We start from the raw sequence: 24243 nt of genomic DNA on the forward strand, positions 1-24243 counted from the left end.
TGGGCCTGGGGATTTAGCTCAGCGGCATAAGTACCTGCCTTGAAAGCAGGTAGTCATGAATTCAATCCCCAATACCAATAAAAAAAAAAAAAAAAAGAAAGAAAGAAAAGACTGTCTTATTCCTTTAGCCACACAAATATCACATTTGCAAGTAGAGCCTCTTCATCTTCCATTATATTGGAGATGTAATGTTTTAGTTTTACAAATTCTCTTTTGTCCTTTTATCTGATGAGGAAAATTGCAGAAATCCGTTTTTTTTTTCTTTTTGTTGATGCTGGGCATTAAAACCAGGGCCCGTGTGTAGTAGCCAAGTGTTGTACACTTGAGCATCCCAGAAACCTGACTTTGAAAAAGTTAATATTCTCACCTCTATACTACTTCAAATGATAATGTGCCTGCCAAACAGTAGCACATTTAAAAGTGCATGTGATCTTCTGAGTATTTAATCATTTTATGTTACTCTATATCTTTAAAGAGATGTGCTCTTAATATAAGTTGAGGATGGGGAAGAAAACTGTCTCAAAGAAATTCTGTGTATTCAAGTGAAAACATCAAAAAAAAAAAAATGATACTTGGGTGGGGATGTCAGATCATATGGAAACTTATTTTTTTTCCAAACACTACTGCTATAATGTTTTGGAAGATCTGGTCTTGAATCTTTAAGTAAAGTAAGTTAAAAGTTTCAAAAAATACATCTCCTGTCTTTGTCAACTGGAGAGAGTCATGGATCTTTGGAGGTAGGAAGCTGCTCTCAAATTGGCCAGATTTCAAAGTAGCTTTTCTCAGATAACCCAGCAGAAGGGCAGGACCAAGAATTGAACCAGTGCCACCCAACAGTGAATCTAAAAGGCCAACAGTTGGTATTGGACCTCTCAGATCTCAATGTGTTTTTCCTCTTATCACTTGAGCACTGTGCATTTTCTTTGAAAACCCATATGCTATTCTCTGGGTAATAAGTATTGAACTTCTGAGGGACATATCTACTTCAAAATAGTATGAAAGATTTGCCTTTTATACTTCAGTATATTAGATAAAGCAAAAGCATTTAGCTTTGGTTATGATTATGTGCTTTTCTGTTTTCTCCTTTTTGTCAGTAGTCTCTGTCCTTTTTCAAGAAAAACATTATTTAAACCTCGGCTCTGAAAGTATTTTTAGATTTTTTTTTCCCTTTGGAACACTTAGGAGTCTAGTGTGATAAAACTACCTAATTTCTAATAATGACCAGCGATAGTAAAGGTTAACTTGGGGCAGTTCCACATTTAGAAGCATGCTCATGAGTCTTCCATAAATCATGTTTCATCTGGGTCTCAGACACATTCTATATGAATATAATGATAAATATATTTAACTGTTATTCAAGTACTATTTGATAATATTTAAATCAGGATTTACAGTATCAAATGTTCTGGACATAATAAGCAACAGTCTTGTGGCTCCTGGATTCGAGTCTAGCCCCGTTCTTCTCAGAAGCTGAGAATTAATCCTGAGGTACAGTTTATTCACTCTAGTGTGGAGTAGTGTCTCATACAAAGGAGAGGACCTTTTATTGTGAGAGGGGCTGCTGGAAAGAACTTGTGGGTTGGGAAGCAAGCTTTGGCTGCTTACACACCCATGGCTGCTAGACTATGGGATAAGGAAGAGGTTTTTTTTTTTGTTTTTGTTTTTGTTTTTTTCTGGACGAGCACTCTTCTGGCTGTGCAGAGAATTAAGTGAGCAGCCTAATACTGCATAGGAAGGAAGAATCCCCAGATAATGGTTTCGTGGTCTGCTTTGGCTTCCAAAATGAAACCCATTGACTTACTTTATTGAAGGTAAGGGCAGAAAGTCTGTTAGTTCAGACTCAGACAAGTGATTAAAACAGGAAAGAGAGGCTCAGACAGTGCTTCAGATGGTTTCCACCTTCAGCTGAGGCCACTGGTATTAGCGGTGTGACATGGTCACACATGGCGTTGTTGGCCCTACGAACCATCTCGAAAACGTCTGTTCTGGTCGTGCAGATCAAGGAGAGAGGTGAAAGTATGAGTGTGGAACTTCTCTGCCATTGAAACTACGTCCTCATGACAGTGGCCAAGTAGGGTCAGCTAGTCTGTTTACTAGAATATAAACAATTATAAACAATCCTCAGAGAATAAAATTTTAGCTTTCAGTTATAAAGTGCTCTCTTTTGGTGGTCGGGAGATTATTGCAGGAAATAGAAGGTGAAGACCAAATATCCAAAGTTAGTCAGGTACTTGGAAGTGATGTATACCTATATCTTTTATATTCATGGTTTTGATTGGTGAACTCAAGATATTAACAAATGAATTGTGTCTAAAAGGTGATGACTGAAGGGATTACTCATGTTATGCAAAGTGCTCAAGGCAATGCAGACACCTAGTTTCCTTTGAAATTTGCAGGTCTAAAATTAATGTCTGATAATTTAAAGCAAATGATAATTAATTCCATGTGTGTACTTTCTTTGCTGACTTTTTTAAAGACTTGCTTTTTAATGAGAAATAGTTGCCCATGACCTTGGGTAACTTTACCATGCTGGAAATCTGGATCAACTTAGTTACAACAGAATATCCAGAAACCAAATGGTGTAATATGTTAGTAGCCTATTACACAAAATAACAGGAGCTATAATTTATCCGGAGGCCAATAATTAATAAAATTAACTGCATGCCAAATCTCCAGAAATTGAATATAGAAAACTAACTTTTGATCTCACTGTTACAATATAGTAATATTAAGAGATTATTTTTCCATTTGGGCATATTCCTTAGAGCCTAACAGGGAAAAATTGAGATCCTAAAACTTTGATAAATTTAGATTATTTTTGGCCACACAATAGAAGTTAGCTGTTTACATTATCAAATAATAGAAAAAAACTACAAAATTTGTCATTTTACTTCATTATTTATAAATTATCCTATTTAGATCATATCTTTTAAAGATTCAATTTCAGATGATTTGGCATGCAGTTAATTTTATTAATTATTGGCCTCAGGATAAATTATAGCTCCTGTTATTTTGTGTAATAGGCTACTAACATATTACACCATTTAGTTTCTGGATGTTCTGTTGTAACTATTCTATTTGCTTTTGTTTCTCCAAAAATTCAAATCTGAGCTTTGGTCCTCATCTTCTCTGCTTCTGTAGGGACTGATTGTACTTATTATTCTTCCATATAAACTCCTTGCCTGGTATTGAGTTATGTGTTATCATGTGCATGCTGTGTGTTTTTCTTTAATAACTGTCTTAATAGTTGTCTTGGACTGTATATTGCCTGAGCTAGTTCCTTAAGGTCACAGTTCAAACCTTGCTTGTTTCCTACAAAGCAGAGTGCACAATACTTTAGCAGCACTTTGTTGAGCAAATAAAGATGGGAGATTGGGACTCTTAAATAATGGGAAGGACAGTGAAGCATCAATCTGGTTAAGAGACAGCATCATTCATTCCTTGATGTTTTAAAAAATGATATTCTGAACAAAAAGTCACTGTAAGCTAGTACTCACGTATGAAAGCAGGTTAACAGGAGAAACGCAGGGGTGAGTCTGATATTTGGGTCCAGAGTCTGGTGCTGTTAGACTTGAACTTTTAGTCCAGGTGATTGAAATCAGGTATGTTAGTTTCAGGGTAAGTACATCTTTAGGTTGGTGAGAACTGCGAGGTTTAGAAAATGATATTGAAGCAACATGAAATGTGTGGTAGCTCTGTTTCTCCACACTTAATTTTTTTAGTATTCTGTTGTAATTGAAGCAGTCTTGGTATTCTCATTTCATTGTCTTCTCAAATATTTTGTTCTTCAGTAAAAAAAAAAAAAAAAAGTCAGGTTTACCTGTAGTTATGTTTTAGCAGATCAATTGATGTTTTCTGTCACATGTGTAATATTTTGTTTTGTTTGAGCTAAGAATGGAACCCAGAACCTTTGCACTGAGCTATGCTCTCAGCCCATTTATTTTTCATTTGGAGATAAGGCTTCACTGAATTGCCAGGCAGAGCTCCAACTCTCCGTCTTTCTGCCTCAACCTCCCAGAGTACTGGCGTTACAGGCGTGCGTCACCACACTCACCATACATGTCTGTCATTCTGTTTCTGTCTTTCTGTTCTTAGTTGAAAGAGCTTTTTCGTTCAGCGTGATAATTATATAACCTAGTGGTTAAACCATAAGCTTCTGTGTCTGATTTGATTTTATATCCTTGCTCTGTTGAATTAAAGCATAGTGTTTTCCGTAGTAAAATGGAAATAATAGTACCGACATGTGGGATTTTAATTAGATAAGCCATGTGAAATACAAAGTTCAGTGCCTCACACATAATGAATAATAATACCTAGGATTATTTACATTATTGTTGAAATTCCCTTCATATTTTAATCCATAATTCCACATTGTATTTAAATTTGTTTAATTTTATCGTATAGTCAGCATTCTTTGTGAGAATGTACAATTCAAATTTATCCAGGTTATCTCTTGCTTTATTCCTTTTCATAATATCCTACCTGTATTTGTATTTTCATAAAAATAAATGTAATATGAAATTAACACATTTGATTTATAGGAAAACCAAGGGAGATGTAAAAATAACTTTGTTTTAATTATAAGTTTATTGCAAGAAATTTGAGAAATACTGAAACTACTAGAAAAGAAAATGAAGATCTCAGTAATCCGTAGATGCAGTCAGTGTTAGTATTTTTATGACATTTCACCCAGTAAGAATGCCAGGTGGTTTCAAGTCCTCCAAATGTGTTTCTGTTTCTCATTCCAGGGCTGTTCATGGTCAGTTATATTTGTGGATCTTGATGCTCACAATCGCAACCGGCAGACTTTGTGCTCACTGTTACCCCGAGAATCAAGATCTCATGTGAGATGTTTTCATAATAAGTTACAGTGCACTGTCATTTACAGTTTTATATAGTTCTGTATTAATATGCCAGAAAAGCACTCTAAAGTGTTAGAAGTCATTCCGAAGGATAAGACAGATAGATTTGCCCCCCATTCTTGTGGCCTCAGGAAGTGTTAGAAAGTGAACACTTGTGGATACAGCTGTATTGTCCTTTGAGTCTTTTGTAAGACTGGAAAAATTGACATTCTTTTTCTTTTTTTTTTTTTTTTGGTATTGAGGATCAAACTCATGACCTAACACTTTCCAGGCAGGCGCTTATGCCACAGAGCTAAATCTCTGGCCTGACATTATTCTTCTTTTGGAAAAGAAGCAGCATTATACCAAATTAATCATTTTTGTCATGGAATGTAGTTGGAAAACTGCATTTCATAATTTACACAGTAAAATTCCTTCCTGTTTCTTTTCTCTGATTAGACTTATATTTTTCTTTCACTGATGAACTTGTATATTTATTGTACCTTACTATAAACTTTTGTAGGGATTATTGGTGATTCTAGTCTTTTAAAAATACCCAAAACAGTAACATAACTTTAAAAGTAACTTTTATGAAAGTAGTACAAGATTATGATAAGGAAAAACAAGACCATAAATAAGCATTATTTGCTTATCTAATAATACACTATCTTTTAATTTTACTCCTCTGGTATAATCTTAGGGTGACAACACTTGGCAATACATGTTTTCATGTATTTTTATGCATATATATAATTTTTTTTTATTTTACAAACCTAGAACAATATCATTCATAGTGATTGTTGCATTAGGTCTATGACTGTTGAGATTTGGTTAATATTGATAGATCTGTTCATATCAATAAATTTCTGTCATAAACATTTTAACTGTTTCTGCAATATAAATTTTAATGCTGCAAATTTATTCACCTAAGGTTTATTCTTTAGAAAGTTTTTTTTTGCTTTTAAAAGCAAATTGCTATGACAGACAAAGTGGTGATGAGAGTTAGTGGGTTTTCCCAGTGTCCTGGGGATTGAATCCAGAGCCTTCACAATGAACTGTAGCATCAGCCCCACGACACACACTTGTGTACCTTTTCAGCCAGGTTCTCACTAAGTCAGTAATTTACCAAGGCTTGACTTGCACTTACAACCTTCTTGCCCCAGCCTCAGCCTTTCAGAGTGCTAGGGTAATCCTAAGTACTGGATTACACTACTTGAGTAGTGTTAATTTTTTGCATACTGCTTTAATTGATATTTAAAGTTTGAGTCCAGTATTGAACTTTGAAAATTCTCTTTATTAATGAATAAAGTTTTTGTCTCTGTTGAGTTCACTGAAGCATAGCATAGAAACATTTGTTCTGTGAAACAGAGCAAAGTCACTCTCAGTTAGAGGACCTCTTTTGCCTCCCCATTTCTAAAATTTTCCTTGGGCTGTGTTGATCCCATTGCTGCAGACGCTTACAGTCTCTCCTTCTCACTGACCCCAGAACACAGATGCCGCCTTGCTCCCTTGCATCAGTTATCCTGCATTTGCCCTGGATGATGAAGTGCTGTTCAGTCAGACGCTTGACAAAGTAGTGAGAAAATTAAAAGGAAAATATGGCTTTAAGCGTTTCTTGAGGGATGGATATAGAACATCATTGGAAGATCCCAGCAGACGCTACTACAAACCAGCTGAAATTAAGGTATGAAAAATATTTCAGTTTTAGGTACATAAGAGTGGTCAAAAGCACAGATTCAGGAGGATGACTTCTTAGATTTGGGTTCCAGATCTGCTACTTAATGGTTGTGTCAGCTTGGACACAATAATTAGCCTCTGGTTTGTCTTATAGAATACCAAGTTTGTGTTTATAATGTAGTTTTCACTCCATTAAGCAAATGCTTTTATTAAAACATTTCTCTTTTTCTTCTTTGCTTCCCTCCTTCTTTTCTTTATTTCATTTAGATATTTCTCTTAGAAAAACAGTTCTCTAAATATTTTGCTTTAAAATGCTACATATTCCAGATACAAGATGCTTTTAAATCCGAAATACCATAACATTTCCCTCTAAAAAGCATCCTTGCATATTGCCGAAGATTTGCCTTAACAAGAAGGTTAAAATTATTTTTATAAGCATGCTTTTATCTTTGACTCACTCATTAGAGATGGGTATAGTCTCCAGGAATCTGTCTAGAATATACCTAAGCAACATGAGACCTCGTAGTTGACCATTAACATGCCACTCTTCTAACATTCAGTGTACACTTAGTTTTGTAGGACAACCAGGCCAGCATTTATCATTTTATTTTGTATGGTTTTGAAACTGAACAACAGCATTACAGTCTACAGGTTAAGTACCTTCAAAAGTTTCTTTCCTACTTCAATCATTTCTTGAGGTGATTTAGCTCCTGTATATTTTGATTGGGCCACCTGCAGCCCCCTCCGTTCGTACCTCCAATGTTCAATCAGTCCAGCGGGCATCTTCTGCCTCTACACCTGCTGCTGAGCGGCACCAAGGGAGCCACAAACCCCAGGAAGAGATGTGGTCCCAAGTTTAGGGTCCTGTGTCGTTCTGTCCTCATCACTGCTTTCACTCCTTGCTTTTTGTGCTTTCCCCTGTTTATTCACGTTCCCAGCCTCCCTCCGCTTTCCGGCTGGAGAGCCTTTCGCTTGCTGTGGCCTCCTCTGCCACGTCTCCCTTTCCCTGTACATACCTCTGCCTCTTGTCCCACAGACGCTGCTCTTCTTCCTGAGACTCACCGTACATATGCACACCCCGTTCTTTCTTTTATTTTCGTAGGCATCTCATAAGAGTTTTATTCTCTGACTGAGGAATATATAGCTCTCCTTTTTTCTCATCTTCCTCTCATCTGCCTTCCCTCTTTTTCTCCCTTAATTTAAATCATTTCTTCTCAGCATAAACACACTGATATTCATCATTTTAAACAATACCAAAGCTCTCTCCCAACCCTAACTTACCTGCCTCCTATCCTCTTGCTGTTTGCAGCACATCTCTGGAAAGCCTGGTGTACCTGATGCAGACCTTGATTGTCTAAGTCGCTCAGGGCCGTGTCTTCCAGCTGTCCCCCAGGCCCTCCAGGAGCTGTGCTGACTTCAGTCATTTTCAGTCACTGTATAGTGGGTGCTTTCCTGCCCTTATTTTGCTGAATCTTTCCTGTCATTTGTGTGTCTTAACTGAGTCCTTGAAGCTGTCTCCATTTGCAGTGATTTTTCTTTCCTTGTACTCCGCTTCATCTGTCACTGTCTTTCTCAGTTTCTTGTACAGATTCTTCCTCTACTTCCTCTAAACGTTGCTCTTCTCCTGGGGTCCATCCTCAGCCTAGCTGCTTTTTAGTCCGGTGCCGCCCTGTCCCTACCCACCATGCTCACAGCCGTCACTGCTGGTGCTAATTTTCTCTACCCCTGACTCACGCCACTTCCCCAGGGCCTGGTTGTGTTCCTTCTGCTTTAGGACTCTTCACTTGGATGTCCTACAGTGTGCCTGTGTTCAGCTCCCACCTTTCAGTTGGGCCCACACGTGATGGCCATTTGGGGTCCTCATGCGTGCTCCCTAGGTCCCAAACGCTGGCATATTTAGCCTCCTTAAAAAGCTCAACATTTTGTCCCCTTCTCTCCTGGGTTTAGGTTAGTGGTTGTACTGGGGCAGTTTTGTCTTCCAGGGTACCTCTGACAAGATCTGTAAAAACTTTTGGCTGTTGTTTTGGAGGGGGCTACTGACATCTGGAAAGAAGAGACTAGGAATGCTACTACATATCTGTACACACAAGACGGTCCTTGTGTAACAACAGAGAGTTATTTGGGCCGAAACGTCAGGGGTAACTGAAGCTGAGATAACATATTTAGGCTGTCACCCTTCCTTGTTGGATTGCTCTAGCAGTCTCCTGGCTGAAGTCCTTATTTCTTGCCCTGGAATTCTCTTCAGAACTCCAGCTGGGGATTGTGCAGGGAAATCTGTTAATGCTCTGTATGCGTCAGTGGTCCTGTTATTTCAGATCAAAATCTTATTCTTTAAACATGACCTCTGGCCTGACCTTTTTGGACTTAGTTTTGTGTGTTTTGAAACAAGGTCTCACTACGTAGCCCAGGCTGACACTGAACTCATGGTGATTCTCCTGCCTCAGTCTCCTAACTGTTGGGATTACAGTTGTATGCTGGCACACCTGCTTTGGCCTTTAGTTTTTACTACTACTCATCTGTCCTTTTCTAGAAATATTACGGGTTGTACACTTTTTGGTTCTGTGTGCATATCCCTAAGCTCATCTCTCAGTGCAGCTAATTGAGCACTAGCTGAAACATACCTTGTCCTATGGAGCCTGCCCTCACCCTAAGGCAGCCTATTCCAGACAGACCAGATGTACATGTGTTGTGCTGGGCTGTGCTGGATAACTTACAGCCCAGCCTCTGCATCAGGCTGCGAGCCTCAGGGAAGTCGGCTGTCTTTTATCTTCGCAGCTCTGTTTAGTTGGTGCTGGGCATCAGTAAGTACTCTAATTCTTTATCAAATGATTGCTATTGAATGGAGGGAATAAATGAGCTTTTAAATAGAAACAGTCCTGAGAAGTTTTTTGAAAAAGTCAATTATATGTATAAAATCAGCTTTACTCAAGAAGTTACTGTCACTTTGTATATAGCTTAAATCTAGTTGTTCTAATTGTTAGTAAAAAGTTACTATTTTATTTTGTTCCAGCTATTTGATGGCATTGAATGCGAATTTCCCATATTTTTCCTCTACATGATGATTGATGGTAAGTAAGCTCTTTCCTGAAATTCAAGCTGTGGGATATCAGTGGTTTTAAAAGAGCAGAAAAGAACTATTACTCTTTTTCAGCTAGCCAATAGGCTGCACTTCGATGGTGTTAACTGCTCAGCATTTTTATATGCTACCTTCTGCTTTCTGAGTGAATGTTAAATCATGTAAAGATTTTAAAAACTACCTTGAAGTATTTAAATATTATTCTTGTTTACATAAGCTTTTTATTAATGGAAATTATGGATGCTATAATCACATTGTAAATATCTGTAACATGACTTTATAGAATCAAGTTCTTGAAAAAATATCTCACACATTTGCATTACTTTTTCCATTTAACATAAAAGGAGTAATGCAATAATTATGAAGGAAGTAATAGATTCTTTTAAAGTGAATTTATGATGCCTATTGAGCACAGATGCTATCTGATTTTATATTTTAGGGGTTTTTCGAGGCAATCCCGCACAAGTCAAGGAGTATCAGGACCTTTTGACTCCAGTGCTTCATCAGACTGTGGAAGGTATAACTTTATTCCAGAATGTTCCTGAGAAATGTATAAATGACTTCTTTACAATACACAATAATTTAAATTTTAAAATGAAGGAGGCCTCAAATGAAATTAGAAAGGTCTCTATTAATCTATTTTAATAAGTCATTTTACAAAACATTCATCAGACAAGATAAGGATAGAGAGGAACGTAGGCAGTCAGGGATACAGCAGTAGTTTGTGTGGGAATAATTTTTTCACCCATTACTTATTGTGTAACTTTTTATTCTGTGTAGTATGACGCTAACATAAAGTGGCTGGATTTTGTCCTGATTATCAGAAAGGCTGTGGTCAAGTGTATGCTCCCAGCTTCCCATACAATGGATGCCTGGAGAGGCTCTGTCCTGGTCTGAAGGAAGGCACTAGCATTGCCAAGAACATTCGAGCCTTCATTTTGGAATTGCTTCTAGGGTCTTTACCATTGTATTTTGAATATTTGCTACTATTACTAAAATGTTGTCTTTTGAGAATGGGTTAATATTCCATAAATGATCAAATTTCCACACTTACGAGTCCTCACTCTTTTCAGTCAAACACCAGTGAGGCCATGAAAGAACATAATTGTCATTTCTATATAACAGGAAAATTAATTCTCAAAGGAGTTCCAAAGGCAGTTGTCTAGATATCTTTAAGATTAGAAGTATTAAGTAGAATATGAATATTCTCATGAAAGAGCAACCTTTTAGAACAGTTATATGAAAGTTAAAGATAGGGGCTGGGGATTTAGCTCAGTGGCATAAGCGCCTGCCTTACAAGCAGGCAGTCGTGAGTTCGATCCCTGGTACCGATTAAAACGAAAAAGACAAAAAAAAAAAAAAAGAAAGTTAAAGATGATGGTGTGCTCGTTTAAAAAAGGCCTTATGTTTATCGTATGGTTACAAGATATAAAGTGTCATTCATTGCACTGGGTTCCCTTCCTGTCTCATACCCTGTTAGTGGTATTTGATGTTTTCCACAAATACCTTAGAGTAAATAGTTCATATTTTATGCTCATCTTTTACAATTCTTGTAATGTTAAAAAAGGTGAAATTTATATGGATAAACACTGGGTTACAAATAAATACTAATTTTTAAAAGCAGTTTCCTTTAAATATTAAATTACAAATAAATATTAATTTTTAAAAGCATATATGTCTGTGTACTCTAATCACTTGCCTAATGAATGAAATAATGTAATAAATAAGATACTCGAGACCTCTTGAATCAGCTGTTTTAGTATTCAGATCCTTTTAGTATGCATGAAATTAAGAGTCTCATGTACTGCCTTTTTGCCTTCATCATGCTAGAAGAGTGTTGTTGGATTATTCTTCAAGTATCATGGAGCATTTCATTGGTTTTTGATAAACATCAGTATTGATTGATGCCTGAACAAGGTAGTACACTTTTAAGGAAATCTTTGTGATTTTATTAGGAAAATTAAGTTGTCTATGTGCTGATATTGCAAAATGTACTCTAAAAAGATACTACTCCTTAAGTAATAGTTTAGTTTCTATAAGGAATATTTAAATAAGTTAGCCACAGAGAAAGATGAATTTGTTTTCCTCCATTGATATAGAATGGTAAATAATGTGCCTAACATTTTCTTTTTTTTTTTTTGTCTTTTTCATTTTTATCGGTATCGGGGATCGAACTCACGACTGCCTGCTTGCAAGGCAGGCGCTTATGCCGCTGAGCTAAATCCCCAGTCCCAATGTGCCTAACATTTAAGTAGGGATTTCTTTGCTCTAAGCAGTGTCTCAGGGTTATAATTCTTTATTAAAGATTATGTAGTATCTATTTGTGAAACATCCCTGGACTATTAAAGTAGCTTTCTCTATGCTGTATATATTGCATAGTGTAGATTTATCGATTCATTTAAAGCTCTTAAAATTAATTATTGTTAGAGAAGATGTATATATATATATATATATATATATATATATATATAGTAGTCTGAATCATTACAGTATGCTGTTGACTTAGTGCTTTAAAATCAAGTTTTTTGCTGACAATATCTGAAAGGAACCCGAATATTGTATCTTCTATAGTCTGTCAAGTCCACTACCTCAAGTAAAATCATTCTATCTGCTTTCTAATCATTTCAGGTGAAGAGAAATTATGGGAGGATATTGCTTTGTTACATTTTAAATATACTTATTCTTCAACTTTTACAGGATATCCTGTTGTACCAAAGTACTATTATGTGCCAGCTGATTTTGTAGAATGTGAAAAAAGAAACCCCGGTAGTCAAAAGCGATTTCCTAGCAACTGTGGCCGTGATGGAAAACTGTTTCTCTGGGGACAAGCGCTTTATATCATCGCCAAACTGCTAGGTAAGTGGAGAAGATTTGGAGCCCTCCACCACCACCGCCTTGGTGTCAAAGTGTTAGACATAAGTGGGTCTTTACTGGCGTTTTCTTTGTATGTGGGTGGTATTTCATACTGCAAAGGCCTTTGGGGAGTTTATCAGTGTGTGAAGTGTATTAATGTATCTGTTTTACTGAGTGATAGTGGACACTTTCTAGGAAAAAAGTCAAATAGGTATGGGTATTATTATGATCATTTAGGGATTGCATTCAACTTAGTAGAAAGATTTCTAACAGAAAGGTATGAGAACTTTGAGTTACTTTTATGTCATACAATAAAACTTGATTTAATGTACAATAAAACTTGATTTAACAGTCACATTTAGACATTGCATTAGTAAATTGCTTATCATAGGGAATCGGCCATTTTTGAAAATTATTTTTCTTCCAATGAATGTTGACAGTTTTTTTAGTTAGCTGAAAGCTTAATTGAATTATTTATTCATAATTCGTTGAAATTCTTTTTAAGCTTTTCCCACAACCGTAGCTGAATCAGAGTACTCTTGGGCACATAGGAATAGAAGTAAATTTGGTAAACATAAAAAATCATTATGCATCTCCTGTACTATTTCTTGCTAAAATTTCGGATATGATTAGTATTTCCATCTAAAGGGCTGTCATTTCAAAGTCCTTTCTAATAAATAGGTTATGAGGTAAGCTTTATAAATACTTTACCTGCATTACAAACAATTGCTTATTATATGAAATACTGTTATTGCTCTTGTGGTTTTAACATTTCTATGTAAGTGCTAAATTGGTTTGTACTATAAGAGCAATGACCTTTAGTTTCTTTTTTTATATGCCTTAAGAGGAGTATTTCAAAGACCATATTTTCAATTTGAGCGAATGCTTTTTTCAGTTTGCTCCTTTCCTGACTATATTTTTGGTCTTTCTCTCTCTCTCTCTCTCTCTCTCTCTCTCTCTCTCTCTATATATATATATATATATATATATATATATATATATACTTAATGATAATTTAAGAACATATGGAAAATTTTTTTCATTTTTTAAAAGGGCAGCTTTTTGACAAGGATCTATTTTTTTTATACAGGGTTTGTTTTTAGATTTTGTTTAGGGGAAATATATGTGAAATAGTTTACTTAAATTCAAGTCAGTTTGGAAAGGTTATCTGGTTAGAATGTTATTTCTGTCTCATTAACATAAATATAAAGAAGCTTTTGGTAACAGCTAAATAAAGCTTTTTTGGGGGGGTACCAGGGATTGAAGTCATGACCTCGCGCTTGCCAGACGAGTGCTTATACCACTGAGCTAAATCCCCAGCCTAAATAAAGCATTTTAGTAGAGTAGTATTTAACCTATGTAAGGATAAGAATTTTAATATGAGAATCATAAGTTTATGTACACTTAAAAGTTATGAATGAGCATGATGAATTTTCTGTGATTCAGAGCCTGAAAACTGACATCTAGCACCTGAAATTTAAAGTCAAACCTTCTTCCTCCCTGCCTTACTAAAAGTCCAATCTGGGGTTGATACAGTTAAGAGTAGTATTGCATGAGCAAGGCTTTGAATAAAATTGACAAGGCCAGTGCATGGGGAATACATAATTGAGTACACCCTCCATAAGGAAATTGAACTTAAATAAAGAAAAATGTAGGTATGTATTGATTGATGGGTCAGTCAACATGTTTAGCCATTAGAAAAATGCAAATCAAAACTATATTGAGATTCCACTTTATTCCACTCAAGGTGGCTAGCATCAAGAGTATAAAAAACAGTAAATATTGGAAAGGGGGAAAAAAGAAAAAGATGAACAGTGGTATCAGTCAATGAAAAAGCATTGCTCCTTCCTTACTGCAAAATAAAGGGAGATGGATTGTGAATTTTCTCATCATAAGGCCAGAGTGCACATAAATAGTACAAGGCAATGCCTTCATTCCTGTTTCGTGGCTAAAACGAGGCAGAAATACTGCAGGGCTCCATTAAAAGAGAATCAATTTCTTTCTTTTTTTTTTTCCTCCTGTTTCTAAGACAACATTAGAGAACATGCAGAATCTGTATGAACTATAAAACCACAAACCACTTTCCTGCTGATAAAAAAAAAATGTTATATTCTCTTAATACTCCTCTGTACTCACGTGTGATCTGGTTAACAACTCACTAGTTAAGATGAGTAAGTTTTCAAAAGATTGAATATTTAGCCGCTCTTTACTGTATAATTCCCTTGAAAGCCATCAGATATCTGGATTTTTATTAAGATAGCACATTTGCTAACAAAATTTTACTCATTTGTTAAAGGACAATACCTCAGATATCTGCTTGACAACATTTTGTGACAATTAATTGGAATTACAAGTTTTTACATAAAAGTAATAAAACAATGCATCTTTAAAAGCATTCTGTAATAGTTGATGTTCATGAATTCAGGGTAGTTTGTATTCTACTGAAATTTAGTAAAAATTCTTGGCCTATGAATGCCTGAGTAACTATACAACAAATATGTGGTTTCTATTCCATTGTTAGAGAAAAAAGACACATATGCTCTTTCTTTTCTTTTTTTAAATTTTATTTTAAAGAGAATAAAACCAAACAAAATGAATCAATATACTCAATCAAAAAAAGACAGTGTAAGTGACTCAGAATTTCAAACCAAGATAATAGGATCTCAACAGTGGTCACCCTAATGCCTCTTCTTATCTTCAAAATAGCTGTCCATGCCATCAGAAGCAAATAAAATAAAACAGAATAAAATCCAGCCAAACAAAATAATGTGAATGATACAGAATTTTGAAACAAGATAATAGGGAATTAACAATTGCTACCACCTTCAGATTTATGCTACACTGTATATTGTTATCTCCTTAATAGATGATTAGATTAATGGCTTTAGGTCTGCAAAGTCAGTGAAACCCTAAACACTAAAAGCATTGAGTTGTATTTTACCCCATTAGCTGTGATCACAGCCTGGGTTTCTCTGGAGGAGCCAGTCACTTCTGGGGCCTGGCGGGGACCACTGGCTCTTCTTGTCCCCTTGCCCATGCGCTGGAAGGGCCTGGTGTCTGGCTCTCCCCCAGTCACTGTTTAGCACTCACATAAGCATGGCACCGACTCACAGAACTCTTAGCTTCTTGCTGACTTCTTGTTCTCCTCCCCTGCAGTCTGTGAATGGCATGGACTCACAGGACAGGGCTGGCGTGTGACTTTCCCCTAGTTAGCTCACCGCTATGTCTTAAACCAAGTGCCAAACACCCTTTAGAAAATGATTAAATTTTTTACAGTATTTTCTTTTTTTACCTAGAAAATTGATGTAGCAAAATCAGTATTTGCTATACAGTAACCAAATAACCTATAAACATGTATATTCTAAGCTACATGCCATATTTTACGAGAAAATATTTGTATGAAATAAAGTGATCATTAGTTATAACTTCAAACTGTTATGTAAATTTGAATATGCCACATGCCTCTTTATAACCACTACATAGAAAGCCAGGTATTTTTTAAGTTCTGCGCAAAAATAAATAACCTGAAAGTATTTATCATATAAAAAGTCACTTGAAGATCATAATCTTTGGACTGAGTTTATTTTTTGAGTTTCTGAATACTAAACACATAATAACATTAATGGTAATTTTATTCTAAAACTATCCTAACACCATTATATAATATACATATATGTTCTTATTGGTGTATCTTGTCACTTAGTTTTAGGAAATTTCACTTCTAGCTTTTAGCTTATCTTTTTAATATGTGTGTAACCAACTTATCCTGTATAGCAGACATTTATAGAGATGATCTTCATTCACCTACTGTCAGAGATCTCAAATCATTGTAGATTAAAACTTTATATACCATGTAGCTTAATGAAGGTGAGATAAATTTTTAGGGTAACTATTTTGAAAATATTAATGAATATCAACAATTAAAACAGGACATGTTCTTTAAGCTTCAAGAATTTTTAAGCAGTCTTACTTAACTTTCTGTCACATACACACAAAGTCCTAAAATATTCATAAGAATTAAATTGTTCTTGAATTTCAAGAAAGACTTTTTTTTTTGGTACCGGGGTTCTAACTCACAACCTTGCACTTGCCAGGCAGATGCTTATGCCACTGAGGTAAATCCTCAGCAGGAAAGATATTTTTTTTTAAAGAATGGGTGTTATTTCATTTCCTTGGACCACTAATAGGGCCTTATAATATGGTTAAATATATAGAGAAATATTTTAAAATAGCCAAAATATTATACACATATAAAGTCCCCAAATTAATTTTTTGGATTCCTAAATTCCTTGACTAATGATGTTGTATTGAGTCAAATTTACTTTCCTATAGACATTTAAATAATTACTAATACCCAGTAAGTTTATAACCATAAGATACAGATTGTTTTTCTAATTCAGGTTTCCTTTTATTTCTCCTCTCCTGGTTTGCTTTTTTTATTTCCCTTTTTTTCATGTTTTTCCTGGAGTGCAGGGGAAAAGTCATTGGCTTTGAGATCATAAACTTAAGAACCAGTTCAGAGTGAATATGCAATCCTCCTCCTCTACTACCTCCATGACTTGAAAAACTTGTTTTTAACTTCCATGAAGATCAGTTTCCTTATTTTGCAAGGATTAAAAAGAAAGGAAAGAAAAGGAAAGCCTGCTCCTTACCGTTTTGCGCTTACTCATTCTGCTTTTGGAGGCTCTTTGGTATTGCCTGATCATCCACTGGCTGTATTACTATGGTCTGCAGTAAGACCAGGAGGACAGCGTAGTTACTCTGCCTCTCCCTGAGAGCAGCCTGACTGTTCTGATGTACTACCTTTTGAGTCCAGTGTTTGTAACAAAGATAAGTCTATTTTATTTTATTCTTTTTTCTTTCATTTATGATGTTTCTTGCCCACAGTTAATCTTAAAGATAAAAACCACTGATTAATCCTAGAAATTCTTTTTTAAAGTTGCTGATCAAATGTCTCCTACTATATGTGAGAATATAGGAAACTGAGGTCTTTTCATTGGTCTGTTGACTTCAGATGCATCTGACTGTTTATGTCACATGATTTTGTTATTCATTAGCTAAAGATAAAATAAGTAGATAAAAGTGAAAAAAACAACATTTCTATATTGTAGTTGCTCAGAGATTTCCCAACTCTTATGCTTTGGGAAACTTTCTGCTTTGAAGCAGAAAGACATCAATTTCTAAGCAATTTTATTATCTTTTTCATGGTATCCACATGATTGCTGGTGACCTAAATTGGGATTTCTACACAGCAGGTATACACATCTTAAAAACACATGTAGTGTTACTTTAGAAGCTTTTCCTTGGAAGATTTTCTTTAGTTCATTGTAAAAATAACTGGCTTTTATAAGACTAAAACATTGTAGTGAAATTACCACTAAAGCTAAAAATTTGCATAAAATTTATAGTCCTCCCCCCAGTTTACTAGTAAAAGTAAATATCTAGATGGTTACACTGTCTCCCAGAAATGCTAGTGTTGATAATAATGCCCATCTTAACATTTGTCACATTGTGTGTTTGTCTTTTACAAATATTATCCTAAGTGATTCTTCTAACCTCTTTATGAGATGGATACTATGTGGTATAGATGAGGAAACTGAGGCCCAGAAGAGTTTAGCAACTCATCCAAGGTCATACAGTTTATGCCTAGCAGTTTATTGATTTATTCAGGAATCTACGGGGTATTTGTGTCATCTGTAACCTCTGTGACATCAAATATTCTTATGAGAAACAAAATGTTTTCTAACCTAGTAAAATATTAAGCTGCAGTTTGTTTACCTTTGCATGCTGATGGTTAAAAAACATGTTTCTTAAATGTTCTTCTGTAAATTCTCTAGCAGTGTGCCTTGTCCATTTAACATTGTTTGTTTTTCTTTTTTAATCTGCATGAATATTTTATATATTTAATATATTAAACTTCTTTCCTGGTACCCAAAGAAACCAAAGAGAAACAAACAAAAAAATATTTTCTGAGTTGATATTTTCTGATATTTTCTCTTGATATTTTCTGAGTTGTTTGCTTCTAAATTTTACCTATGTTGATTTTTAGTGATCAAATTAAAAAATCTTTAATAAGATCTATCAGTGTTTTCCTGTTTAATTTTTTTGCCCTGGAGTTTAAAATTTAATGTTAGAAAGCCTACCTCTATTAATCAATTAAATTAAAAAATAATATGTAAAATTTAGGGATTTTTGAGTATAATTTATGAGGCTGAAGGTCAGTGTTTTTTTCTTCCTCCAAGTGGCTAGTTTCATAGTACATGTTGCTAATAGTACCACTATAGTTGAGAATTAGGTTTTGAAGTATAACTTCATCTTGTGAATTATCTTGCTAACCCTTGTGTGAAATTTTTTTTTGTCATAATAGAAAAAGAAAATTTTTTTCTTTGGTTAAGTAGTCTTTAAATTATCATTTCACTACCACTTTTGAATTTCATATGTATGTTTCATTTAGTTGACTTTGGTTTTTTGAGATACGGTCTTGCTGTAGTACAGGCTGGCCTTAAGCTCATTGTGTAATCCAGGCTGACCTTGAATTTGGGGTGATCCTTCTGCCTCGGCTTCTTGAATGCTAGGCTTACAGGCTTGCACCACTATTCCTGGCTAAAATATCCTAGGTTTTTAATTGAAACATAAAATTGTACATATTTATGGAGTTCTATCTGATGCTACAATGTATACATTGTATAATGTTCAACTTCTTATATTTTGTTTTGTTTTGCTTTTCTGTACCAGGAATCAAACTCAGGATGTTGTGTTTTTCAGGCATGCACTTGTGCTGCTGAGCTACATCCCCGGCCTCACATTCTTAATATTTTCATTTTATCCTCTACACTGATTGTTTGTGTAAATTCAGAATATATTTTGTAGGCTTTTTTGGGCATAAAAATGCACATAACTTGATTCCTATTCTTTAAGTATTCAAAGATAGTTATCTCTGTTAGGAATACTTGATTATCTTCAGGGTTTGGCACTCTTTAAGTAAATGTAGAAAGCTGTTGTGCTTTTAAAAACCCTGGTCTTTTAAGTTTATTTTAAATGTTCTGCAGTTGACTGTAACTTCTTTCAGACTTGTCACTCTTCATCAGAAAGCCCATGTCATTGTATTGCCATAGTAAGGACCTCTGTTTTTGCTCCTGAATAATAACAATCAGTGCTATGGGGGAAAATGCCTCTATTAATTTCATCTTTTAAGGACATGTGTTAGTTTTACCATTACCAAAATTAATGATCATGTCAGATAGTGTTCCCATATTGATTGACCCATTGATTTATTCTTCTGATTAGTAAGTCAGTCTGTAAGCTTCCCTGTGTGACTGGAGCTGAGTTAGACCCCGGGCATAGCCACGGATGAGAAGCATAGCAGCGTGGGTTACAGATGAGCGCACAGTAGACGCTGGAACACTATGCTCAACACAGACATGTAGCACAGAGAAAGAAACAGAAAGGAAACGCAAAGAAAGAAGCTTTCAGAAGGACTTGGTTAATCATTTGATTAATGTCAATTTTGGTATATTAGCACTTATGTTTTCTAAAGACATTTCCTAAATTATTGGTCATCACGTCTAGATAAAAAGGTAGAATTTTGTTTCTATAGAATGATAATGAAGTATTAGTTATGTAAATGCTTGTGGATTTTTTCTCCACATCAATGATCAGACAAATGAGCTAGGAAAATAATTTCCTGCTTGTTTAGAATATCAGTATACTAAGCAACCCTGCATCATGAGCTAAAGTAAAATTAATACAAGTTACTACAACTAAACTTGTATCATACAGAAGTATTATTTTGCAGAGAGGAGAACTTCTACTATATACTATCCACAGTCAAGTTACTTAAAAACTGTTTGCCTCTGTTTTGTTGTCTGTAATTGAATGGGTCATTGTGAAGGTTAAAATACGTGAAATAGTTCAACAATGCCAAGTACTTGGTAAACATTATCTAGATGCAGCAGCTGCCTTTCCTCCTCACTTTTTCTTACTATTCTGTTGTTACTTATATTATTATTGAAGATATTCTCTAGAAATTACTAAAATATACTTTGATGGGTTTTTTGTTGGGTAACATTACGGATACACCTGGAAGATACCCAAGAATGAAATATAATGTAGAAATATTCCCAAAGCTGCAACGAAATTTACAATTACTGACTTGCTGGTCTGTTTTTCAGAATTATTCACTGCCTGTGGGGTCCGAGATTTAGCTCAATGGCATGAGCGCCTGCTTTGCAAGCACATGGTCATGAGTTCAATCTCTGGTACCAAAAAAAAGGGGGGGGGGGCTACTGAATTATTTACTGCCTAAAAAGCAGTACATAAAAATGTATGGAACAGCTAGGCATGGTATGGAACATAGGTATGGAACAGCTCACGCCTATAATCCCAGCACTCAGGAGGCTGAGGTGGGAGGATCATTGCTAGTTCAAGACCAGCCTGGGCTACAAAGTGAGCTCAAGGCCAACCTGAACTGCATAGCGAAACCCCCTCTCAAAAAAGACCAAAAAAAATGTATTTTATTTCAAATAAAGATTATACATAGATACATTTATATACAATTTAATGTGTTGGTGTTTTTACATGAACAGTATAGAATTGAAGATCAAGAATAAAATGAATCTATTTTCAGAGTTTTAAGTGCAGTAAAAATACATGAATTCTCCAGCTCCTTTTAGTAAAAGTTGAATTTATTCTTGTTAGTATTCCATTAATTTGCACATGTGTGAGTATAACTAAGGCAACTGTATAGATGTAGAACTGCTGGGTTGGAGAGTATGCCATGGCTGTTTGTTTAGGTACTGCCAGCCCTCCAAGGAGGCTCTGCAGAATTACACTTCAGACGATGTTTCCCACCACCATCTCTTCCCTGCATCTTCCCCGCCAGAAGGCCTGTGTAGAAGCCCAGCTAAAGTGAGCCTCATGAGCATCACCCAATTCATTAAAACACCAGACACCCACTCACTTAGGGCCTTCCTCCTCCTCTCACAACTGTAAATTACCCTTCTTGTTATATCCTTGAGTTTTTATCAAAAACTGCCACAAGCCAGCCTATTCTGGACACTGCGAATACCTTTTGGCGTATAGCATGAGGCCTTGTGTGGCTGGCTTCTCTCAATCTCACTTAACTGAGCATTTTCTAGGTTCCTCTATGGTGCACCCTGCATCTGCAGATTTTTGCTGTCTGGTGGAGTAACATCCCACAATGCATATTTTGCATTTTATTTTTCTATTCCTCAGAATGGACATTTAGGTTGTTTCCATGTTTTGGCTGTTATTAATAATGCTACTCTGAATGTTCATGTACATATTATTTTGTGACACAGTTTTTATTTCTCCTGGGTGCAGACTTAGTACAGAAGTCATTGGGTTATATGCTTCTTTTATGATAAACATTTTGGACAACCTCTAGACTATTTTCCAAAGCAGCATTATCACTTAGCTTTCCCACCAGTATATGATAGTTCTGAGTTCTCTACGAGCTCACTAATACTTGTTCTTATCTGTTTTTTTATTACTTCTTTAGCTACACTAGTGTTAATTGGTATCTTCTTGCGGTTTTGATTAGCATTTCCCAAATGCCTAATGTTGTGCATGTTTTCATGTGGTTTTGGGGATTTATTTAACTTCTTTAGAAAAATGCTTGTTTAGATATTGTGGCCTGTCTTTTTTTTTTGTCAGTGCTAGGGACTGAACCAGAAACACTTTACCACTGAGCTGCACCCTCAACCTTGCTGTTTTTACTTTGAGATAGTTTCAATAACCTGCCCAAGCTGATCCTGACTTGCCATTCTCCTGTGTCAGCCTTCCAGCTAGCTGGAATTCTATGCATGTGCCATGGTACCAAATTTAACTATTTTTAATTTGGTTTTTGTCTATTACTGAGTTGTAATTTTTTCAATATGTTTTAAAGTCAACTGCCTTGCGAGACACATGTTGTTCAAATATTTTCTTCCATTCAATTTTGTGGACTGTCCTTTAACTTTCCTAATATTACCCTTTGAGGATCAAAAAAATTATAATTTTTATGAAATTTAATATCTTTTTGTCACCTGTATTTGTTGTACTTTTGTCTATGTCATAGACACAAAGATTTTTTTTATTTAAGGAGAAAAAGGAAAAAAACAGAAAAAGGGTACAAGTAATACAAAATTTTAAAAATAAACAGTAAGAAATCACTAGTGAATAGATTACATATTCTCATCTTAGAAATAGTTGTTCAAGTTACAAAACTGAAGTATATAAAGTGGACTTTCAAACAGTGAGAGTGCAAACAGTTTTGTTCAGTGATCCAAAAAAACTCGGTAATATGGTTATCTATCTTATACACTTAAACATATATGCAGTTATAACCGTTAGAGCACTTTCTTTTCTTTTCTTTTGTACAATGACAATTACACATTTTGGGTTTTATTACTCCCACAGTTCTTATTACTTTTTTTGAAGAGAGTAAAACCAAATGTGACATATCAGAACAGACTCAGTCACATCAAAAGGGTGGACATAATTGGTAATGTAAAAACAAAATACAAGGTGATCAACAATGGTTACCATACTTCCTCTTGCTATTTTAAGAAGAATTGCCTGTTATAATAAAATTGAACAAAACAGTCAAGAATAAAACCAAAGCATTGGAGACATTACAGGACTTTAAAAGAAGATAATAGTCAACCAGAAGGGGCATCATAATGAATCTTATTGTCTTCACAGTTGTTGCCTATACTTTCCAACTTGGTACTATCAAGCAAAGCAGAATAGGGGAAAATCAGTCAAAACAAGATTGTGAGGGCAGTACAGGATTTCAAATCAAGTTAATAGGAAATCAAAGTAGGTTACTATAATGTATCCTGCTATTTTTTTATTTATTTTTACCTTAATTAAAAAGATAAGAAAAAAGTAAATAATTAAAAAAGGGTGGATTGAGATAAAAGAGGGCATAACAACAGAACAGCACAAGTCAAAACATAACCATTTAAGCAAAATAGTGTTTCACCACAAGACATCCTGACATAAAAATAGTTACCATAGTGTCTCTTTCCTTGAAATCTTTGAGTATAACTTCGTATACTGTAGCACCAAACATATCAAGACACTATAAAACCATTCAAGAGAATGACATTATTACACGGTATTTAAAACAATGGTTTCTGTATAATCTTCTTGTCTATAAAAGTTTTTACTTATCATACATAATAACATCCAATACGATACAACCTTTTAAGACCGATGGAGACCGAAGAATAAAAGCTTGATGGGACTTCAAAACAAGATGATACTAAATCAGCACTAGCTATTATGATGTCTTGTTTTCTCCAAAATAGCTGTTCCTATAATCCGATCATCTCTGCCTCATTTCTGTTGAGCTCTTTTTCTGTCGTTTGTTGTCAGTTTGTCTTCTTCATTTCGCTTTCTGCTCCATTCATTGTGGCTTCTCTGCCACTATTTCTGGATTTTTCCTTTTTTAAAATATCTGCAGTATTCTCTGTAGAGTTGAATTGGTGGTTGCAAATTCCCCTAGTTCCTCTTTATCCTGGAAGCACCTTGTTTTTCCATCAATTTCTAGGGACAGTTGTGCAGGATATATCAATCTTGGCTGGAGGTTATTATCTTTCAAAGCTTGAATTATTTCCCCCCACGCTCTTCGTGATTTGATGGTTTGTGCCGAGAAGTCTGCTGTAATTCTGATGGGTGTTCCCTTGTAAGTGATCTGTTTCTTGTCTCTGATGGCTTTTAATATTCTGTTCTTATACTGGATTTCTGGAATTTTGATTATTATATGCCTGGGTGTAGCTCTGTTTGGGT

At 35.3% G+C, this 24243-nt stretch overlaps 1 protein-coding gene across 4 annotated transcripts in view; it reads left to right on the forward strand.

The window, feature by feature from the left end:
- Positions 1-24243, forward strand: part of Phkb (phosphorylase kinase regulatory subunit beta) — a 224650-nt gene that overhangs the window by 119536 nt on the left and 80871 nt on the right. For all 4 annotated transcript variants that reach the window (XM_063249300.1, XM_063249299.1, XM_063249301.1 and 1 more), the window contains 5 exons: positions 4749-4844; positions 6328-6525; positions 9529-9586; positions 10034-10111; positions 12292-12450. In XM_063249300.1, coding sequence (XP_063105370.1) covers positions 4749-4844; positions 6328-6525; positions 9529-9586; positions 10034-10111; positions 12292-12450 — 589 coding nt within the window. The remainder of the gene's footprint in view (positions 1-4748; positions 4845-6327; positions 6526-9528; positions 9587-10033; positions 10112-12291; positions 12451-24243) is intronic.

This window comes from Cavia porcellus, unplaced genomic scaffold (assembly GCF_034190915.1).
Source record: "Cavia porcellus strain 051 isolate PalLab524CR breed Dunkin Hartley unplaced genomic scaffold, mCavPor4.1 scaffold_5, whole genome shotgun sequence".
NCBI classification, from domain to species: Eukaryota; Metazoa; Chordata; class Mammalia; order Rodentia; family Caviidae; genus Cavia; species Cavia porcellus.